The sequence below is a fragment of the Anoplophora glabripennis genome, unplaced genomic scaffold (genome assembly GCF_000390285.2).
Source record: "Anoplophora glabripennis isolate ALB-LARVAE unplaced genomic scaffold, Agla_2.0 scaffold494, whole genome shotgun sequence".
Taxonomy (NCBI): Eukaryota; Metazoa; Arthropoda; class Insecta; order Coleoptera; family Cerambycidae; genus Anoplophora; species Anoplophora glabripennis.
In genome coordinates this window covers 31,338-40,102 of record NW_019416714.1, presented here as the reverse complement: position 1 = coordinate 40,102, position 8,765 = coordinate 31,338, and the positions used below count along the sequence as shown (strand labels likewise).

Below are 8,765 nucleotides of genomic sequence, written 5' to 3'. Positions count from 1 at the left end.
CAATTTTACAAGCATATAATTTGGACTGACGAGTCAACATTTACCAGAGATGGCATATTTAATTATCATAATGACCATACGTGGGCACCTGTGAATCCTCATGCTGTCAGGCCCTCCAATAATCAATACAGATTCAAAGTTAACGTATGGATGGGTATAATTGGAAATTACGTTCTTAGACCAATTATACTAGAAAATACATTAAATGCAGAGGCATTTCTTGATCTTCTTCAGAACGAACTGCATAATATATTAGAAGAAGTTCCTTTAAATTTTCGGATTAATTCCTGGCTTCAAATGGATGGTTGCCCTGCACATAACAGCAGGGAGATTCGCGCATGGCTAAATGAGCATTATGAAGATAGATGGATAGGACGCTTTGGTACAGTTAGGTGGCCTCCTCGAAGTCCTGATCTAACTCCGTTAGACTTCTTTTGGTGGGGTAGATTAAAATCTTTGGTATATGAAGTACCAATTGAAACTCGAGAACAGCTCGAACAAAGGATTTTTGCTTGTTGGGAGCTACTTCGACAGCAAAATGGAGAAGTGCGTCGCACAGTTGCTTCCGTGCGGAGAAGGTGCGCTTTATGTATCCGTCAAGGGGGAGGTTACATCGAAAATTATTAAGTCATTGTAAATATGTTACTAAGTTATAAATAATTTTTTCAACAATTTTGTTACTTTAATTTAAAAAAGCAGTCTTAAAATAAAAATAAAGTACTATAAAGTTTGTGTATTTTCGATTTTTACGGTGTTTATTACCTTTGCCCTTGATATTGTTGCCAAAAAAAAATAGTAAACTCAAAAGTTGATATATCGTTGAAGAGCTTACTAAATACAGTAGTTTTTGCTGAAGAAAAAACACGTCCTCATTAACAAATTTTTGGCGTTACCACCAATAAGGAGATACCACTAATTTTGCTCATTTCACAATTATTACATTTAACTTTTTACAGCACCTGGTATAGAAGATTTTTTAAACACTCATATATGCTCGTCTTGTAGTAAATTTAATGCTCTTTCCGATGGTATGTCTAAATTTGATGTGGCTGTAAGAATAACAGAGATATTTTTGTTTTTATGAAAAAAGGAGCAAAATTTTTTGAAATCAAAAAATGTTAAATAAAAGAGCAACTATCAACATTCCAAAAAAATCTTATATTACTTTTTTGTTGAAAATTACTTGTTTAATAACCCCCTGAAGTTTGGCCATCAGCATCCGTTACACCCTGTATATTTATATATTATTTTTTAGATGGTTTGCAAGATGCTAATTATTGGCTAGCGGCAGGAAGAAGGACTCGAAATAATCTTATAAATAATCACTTTCAACATGTCTAAGTATTTATGTATTTTTACTGAATAAATACTTGCCAGTTACGTTGATTTAGTACATACATTTTTCACATATTCACTATCAAACAAATCTAGAGTGGTATAGTATACTAAAAATAAAATAATTTATTCTAAAAAATAACAATAAATAATTAAACAGCACAATCTAAATAGACTAGGTACTTTATAAATATTTTACATATCTAAAGAAATAAGTGATATCCTATTTTGGTAATTATTTACTTAAGCATAACCCTCTCAAAATTTCCTGAAATTTTTCCTACCCCCCCTATTTTCGAGGGTGATGATCACAAACCTGAAATTATTTTTTTGTGATCGAATATAGTTTTTGAGAAGATAATTTCTAAATTATGAACTCTGTGTATAAAGTACATAAGGTCAAAGGTACAATATAGACCCTTTCATTTTGACAACAGTGTGACGCCACGAAATGGTGGATATGCTGGCTGTAATGCAACTTCGACTTTATATACTGTAGAGTTCATAATTTAGATTTTTTTTTCTCGAAAACTACATTCAACCGCCAAATAATAATTTAATATTTTCGTGATCAGCACCCTCGAAAATAGGGATAGGCAAAATTTCAGAAAATTTTGAGGTTACACTTAAGAAAATAATTACCCCTATTTTGACACCAGGTAACCCTCTTCATACGGTTCTACAGTAATACCACTTTTTGTAACCTCTATCATTGCAGATAGTTCAATGGCATTAGCATATTTTGTTATAACATCAGCCACTTAAGTAATACTTTGTGATAACTGAGTTATTGCATCTGCAGTGTTTTTGGAACTTTCTGCATAAAATTCTAAGGTTTCCTTCATCTGCTGCTGCTGAGACCCTCCTGAATCAACTGCCTTTCCTTTTTTTGTACTTCTTTCCTTCAAAAATGCACATCCTTGTGATGCTTTAGGTACAACATACTTATCAGAACACATATTCGAATAGTTTATATTTTCGTTGTTCTTAATGGTTTCACTTTCCATACCTTCCTGCAGGGATGGGTAACTAGAAAAAATATTGAATTTTATACTTTACATGTAAAATATGTACATTTTGTACGTAAGATACACTTATTTTACCGTTTGTAAAAAACGTAATATTTTACAACCTTGTCAATTTTATACTTGCCCATCCCTGCCTTCCTGCATACCATTTTCAGGATTGGGATCAATTTCTGCTGGTAACTCATCATTTCCTAATACAAATATCCACCCTATAAGGCTCATTAGACGCTCCTCTAATTCCGTAAGTACTTTTCCTTTACCTCTTCCAGTTTGATCAATTCTTATTTCTCTAGCTGTTTTCCTTGTTTTAGACTTCCACTCAATAAAAAGTATTTTCCATTCCTCGATGGTTTTTCTAGCACCTCTTAAACTATTTAACTGGGCTGTTAGCGTCTGCCACAATTTATCAATTTCCTTTATATCTTGAGGATGCAATTTTCCAGACAGCATTACTTTATTGGTCTCTATGAACGATAGTATTGCCTCCATTTGCTCTCCACTTATTCTCAAACTTCTTTTTCTATTTTGGTCGTCTATTTCCACGTTCATTTTAAGTACGTAACTGGAATCTAAATTTTCAATGATTAATTGATTAACTTTNCTCCAACATACTCTACTGATCAGAATACATAAAGATACGTTTTCCTAGCGACAGGTTTTTTACGTCGTGGTCAACGTGATACGCGGAGCGTTTTACGTCGACCACCCCTTCCTACAAGTTGAACGAGAGCGTTTTCTTACAGAGCGCACCACGTCAACGTGGAACGTGTAACGCTGACGAGGTGGACCCGACCGCTTCTGCAGGGGTCTATTGCGTCGTACGTCGCGTTATTCACACTTTTTTCTCAACAGTTTGTGTTCAACATGTCACAGAATATGGCGAAATCGGCAGCAGGGCGGTTTTCTCCCGACGAAGACGAGATTTTGATCGAATTTGTACAGAACCATACTATATTGTATGATATGAAGGACGCAGATTTCAAAAATAGGTTGAAAAAAGACTTGATGTGAAATGAAGTTGGAAAACTTCTACAGAAAGAAGGTGAGTGCCGAACTTACTTTTATTAGTATAGCAATCACATTTGTGTTTGTCACTCTGTCTTTATTTATATAAATTTGTACAATTTTGGTTCATTATTTCCAATAATAAGCCTTTGTGATCGTATAGCAAAAAAAATTTATAACCTCCCCTCAAACGATGAAAAATGGTGAAAAATCATTGTAACGTTGAGAAATTGTTGAAAACGTTGCCCCGTCCATTAAAACATACAATTGGGTTGAGACAAGCGGTTTTATTTCGTGCTCCCACCAGTGGAGATTTCACTATAAAAATACAAAAATACAAATAGTACAAACGTCGAACAGGAGACGTTGCAAACTAATTAATGTAGAGCACAGATGAATACAGAAAAATTTTAACAAACAATAAAAATAAACCCACGTGCTCGGGGGAACTTTTTACCAAACTGGCCAAATATCACATGAAAATATGACTGATTAACACTAATAACATAATAATGAAGTATATATAAATGGATAAATACAAACCTATAAAAATGCAGGCCCAATATGCCAGGACGCACTATTTTTTTATGCAAATTCCACTGATGGACGTCCGTTGGGTCAATCAGAGGTCAACCCAATAACTAGACCAGAATATAGAAAAATAAAGTTAACGGTAAGTATAGGCCACACACCATACACCCGAGTGCATGGTGGTGAGCCGGAACCCAAGGTATTGCCACATCATGGAGCTTAGGGTGTTTTGGTTAATTATTTTCTTTCATTTCAATAGAGGGGTCCTGGAGGGAGGGGAAAGGATAAAAAGGAATAAACCCTTGTGAAATAATTTGCAGCGTTTTTTATTTACAATGTAGGTATGTAGAGAAAGCATCATTACGTTTTAATGTTGTAGTGCAAACTTGGATGCCAATGTGGTGCTACAACAGTCCGAATCATTTGATGGCAGTGCTTTTTTACTCTGCAGGCATGTGTCGGTGCGTACTGAAGTAATCGGTGAACTGGCTTCCCACTTGAAATCCTTCAGCTTTGGCATAACCACCAGTGCCTGCTAAATCAATTAGGTTTTGGGTTGGTAAATCCTCCAAGTTTGATATTCTCTCCTTGTTCGAAGGATTCCTGGATAAATAATTATCCCTCAACATGTTGTGAAAGCAACAGCTAACAACGATAACCGAGTCAATGGTTTCAGGTTTCAAATGTATAGGAGTGAAAAAAATTCTGAAAATGGCGCATAAGATGCCAAAAGCGTTTTCAGACGTTCTCTTGGCTTTGCTGAGATAGTAGTTGAATGTTCTTTTTTTTTCATCTACCAACATTTGTGCCCTGGAATATGGTTTCATCATATGCTCACTTAAACTGAAAGCATCGTCGCCAACTACTACGTAAGGTAGCAAGATACCAGAATGCGGAAGGGTTTTGGGAGGTGGAAATATAGTTCCATTCTTCACCAACTCTCCCAGTTTTGACTTCATGTAAATCCCTGCATCACCCTCCTTCCCATACCAACCCACATCAATAATAACAAACTTACAGTTTGCATCGACCATTGCAAGAAGCAGCACAGAAAAAAATCCTTTATAGTTAAAGTAAAGACTTCCTGATTTGGATGGAGCTACAACTCTCACATGCTTACCATCAATGGAAGCTACACAGTTGGGAAAACGCCAACGTTTCCAAATCTCGTCGGCTTTCTGTTCCCAGGCTATCTGGTCAGGAGGAGGTAAAAAAAGTGGCACAAGCTTTTTCTGTAGTGCAACCAACACATTAGGCACCATTGTGCTGATAGCAGAGTGGGAGATGCGGTAACCAAATGACAATGATCTGTACGATTCCCCCGTGGCCAGAAACCTGAAACAAGTTTACAATATTTTGTAGTATTGGGTGACGAACCTAGAATTATGAAAGACAAGTGGTTAGGGAAAAAATAATGAAGCAATGTTTACGATCATGATTACAGTGTTGATTTGAATATGAGTCATGTTTTTCTGTTGCAGGAAGTGAGTGCAAGAAACGGTGGAAAAGCATGAGGGATCACTACAAGAGGGAAAAAAAAGACGAGAAAGGTTCCACAGGAAAAGCCGCCAAGAAAAAAAGAGCTGTATACTGGGAACGGTTGCAAATTTGGATACTATGAAAGATGAAAGAAGCAGCTTTACAAACGTTCTTCCATCCGATTATGGAGCATCAACTCCCACTGAGCCAACAAAAGATATAGGAGAACTACAAGAACATGAGGAAGATGATCGACCCTACCAACAGCCTTATCCCCTAAACAGATCACCTCAGCTGACTCAAACCACGCCATCTTCCTCTCAGAATACAAGAGCATCCACCCAATCTTCAGATAACAGCGCCGTATTTCGACCTTCCGCTTCCAAAACCAGCAAAGAAAGACTTGTAATCCAGAAATATTTGGACGAGAGAAAGGAAGACAGAGTTCATTTGAAACGTTGCCTGGAAGATCTTGTGCGACAGCCACTACCTCAAGAAAATGAAAATGATATTGATTTGTTTTTCAAAACAATAGCAGCTACAGTGAAGAAATTTCGACCAGACCTTGCCACCAAGACGAAAGCTAGTGTCTTCAAAGTTGTCACAGAAATGGAAATTCTGAACCAGCAACCACCTGCCACAGGATTTACAAACATTGAGTACAGAGGAAACGAGTCGTTCTACGCCTCATCATCAACCTCGTCACCTTGGACCACTCCAAGTTCAGAAGGTCCGAACGCCACCTATGATATGGTTTCTGAGGCTTTTGCACAAGCCATTCAAAATGATGATTCTTAATAATGCTACTTTTGATACTGATGTAAGTACCTACATGTGTGATTGTGGAGGCTATGGTGGTGATATGTTGTATAAATAAAATATAATTCTGAATTTTATTGTTTGTTTGGCTGTTTGTCTTACCTTATTGTGAAGGCCAATTTCTCGGCTGCTGTTATAGGTTCCTTCACTCTGTTGCAAGGGATGGTTGTCATATCCTCTTCAATGAGCTTCAAAACGAAGATGAACCTTTCACGGGTCAGTTGGAAATACTGGCGAAATTTCTCTTCTTCGTCTTGCAGATGACTTTTTATCAAAGTGTAGTACATTCCTTCAAGGACCCGATTTTTGAAGACTCCACTCACTTTTTTCCCAGTCTTTGCATACGTCGCGTCGTCAGCAGGAACTCTTCTTCCTGGTCATCTTCCATCATTTCATTGATCAACACCAACGCCAACATTTTCCTCTTTCTGTCCATTTCGTCCACTGCCTGACTCCCGCCGACGAAATACGCTTTTCTTGTAATAAAACGTCAACGAAACTCGCTGTTCTAGGAGAACACTTTCACGCCGCGTAATACATTTAAACGCTCCTGACAAATCGGTTCTGCGCTGCGTAAAAAACCTGTCGCTAGGAAAACCTACCTTAACGAGTGGCTACGTGAGTGGCTAATTTTAGCTACAGCTGAACTAGGTGTTGTTAATTGTTAAAGTTAGTGGTTAAAAAACGAATTGGTTGGGAAGATGGATATATTTGGCGTTTTATTGAAAGCTAATCTATTTCAGGCAGTAGAGGAAAAAAACAGAAGGTAAATATAATTTAGTTTAACAGTTAACATAAACGTTTATATAGGAAGTTTTTATATTCTTCAGGAGACAGTTAAGAAGTACATTAAAAAATCTCAGGGATACCAGCAATCCTTTCGAAATGCCTGAAAATTTTTTCAGAAATATGTATCGTTTACCCAAGCACATGATTTTGCATTTATTTTACCTGAAGTAGAACCCCACATGCAAGATGGTATCAGGGCTACATATGTGTCGAAGCACATACGTGTTAGTATTGTGTACATTTATGTAATCTACTTGTATGTTGATTAGAAAATTCGCTTTCCAGGTTCTTGCCACATTACACTTTCTTGGATTTGGAAATTACCAAAAGTCTGTGGGAATGGACTTCAATATAAGTTTAAGCCAGTCACTCATAAGCAATTCTATAGAAGAAGTAACACATATTTTTAGTACAGTATTACTTCCACGCTATATAAAATTCCCAACAGACCAAGAACATATTCAAATAGTACAAAATGGGGAGGTATTATACTTACTTAGAATTTTTATTTGTTCTGAAAATTGAAATCTATTGAAAACATAGCTTAAATGTTTTAAACCTATAGCATCTACCTAATTATATAATTTTTTATTGTTTATAGATTTCTGGAAAAATATAATTTTCCAAATGTTTGTGGCGCGATTGACTGTACCCATATAGCAACCGTATCACCTCCTGTGGATCATCCTATTACACCTGCAATTGCGTACTACAATCGAAAACGTTATTATAGTATAAATACACGGGCTGTAAGTTGTTCATTTGTGTGTGTAAAACTTTAGAATATATATTTATTCTTATTTCAGATATGCGACTCAAATTTAAAATTTTTGGCAATATATGCTAGATATCCTGGGGCAACCCATGATGCTGCTATATGGGCTCTATCAACAGTAAATAGATATTTGCAGGGTCAGCATTTAAATGGTACCAGAAATTGACTTCTAGGAGATAGTGGGTATCCCCTACAACCCTGGTTATTAACTCCCATAATGGATGCTCAAGAGAACACACCAGAAGGTCGATATACGAGGGCACACATTAAAGCTAGGAATTGCATTGAACGGGCTTTTGGGGTATTAAAACAAAGATTTAGATGCCTTCTAAAGCACCGCGTATTGCATTATTCTCCCACAGTCTCCGGGAAAATAATTTATACTTGTGTTGTTTTACATAATTTATGTATTGAACACGACATTCCTCTAGAAGAATTAGATGATGATATCGAAGATGTAGAGGTTAACCTACCAATTTTAGGTATGCTGCATTTAACAAACACTATTGTATACAGGGTGTTTTCACTTTAAATTTGGAAAATGCAGGAATGTATTCCCTATCCAAAATTAAGTGCAGTTTGCTCTATAAATTTTTTTTATGAAAGCCTTTGTTTTGGAGATACAGGGCGTTGAAGTTAAAAAAAAATAAACACTTTTTGACATATCTCGGCTATCCACGAGTAGATTTGATTCAAACTTGGTACACATTTTGCGTATTGGGGGTTCTCATAATTAACAGAATATTAGTCCTATCGGATTAGCCAGTGGCGTGCAAAGGTAGGGATGCGTGGCACCTTTTTCAAAAAAAAGTACGCCATTGAGTTTTTCGAAGAATGTAAAGTAAATTTAAATACTACCATACAAAAGTACTCTAAAAGGTCTCTTGGTATTTTTCGATAATACGCAGCGTTCATGAGATTCTTGGACTATTAAGAATTCAGTGCATAAAAAAAAATTTCGACATTTAGTTTTTCGAAGAATGTAAACTAAATTTAAATACTAC

General features: G+C 36.3%; 1 protein-coding gene across 1 annotated transcript; it reads right to left on the bottom strand.

The window, feature by feature from the left end:
• Positions 1 to 4,339: 4,339 nt before the first annotated feature.
• LOC108907903 lies at positions 4,340 to 4,933 on the bottom strand. Its single transcript, XM_018711740.1, has one exon. The coding sequence runs from the start codon at positions 4,931 to 4,933 to the stop codon at positions 4,340 to 4,342; it is 594 nt and encodes a 197-aa protein (XP_018567256.1).
• Positions 4,934 to 8,765: the final 3,832 nt, after the last annotated feature.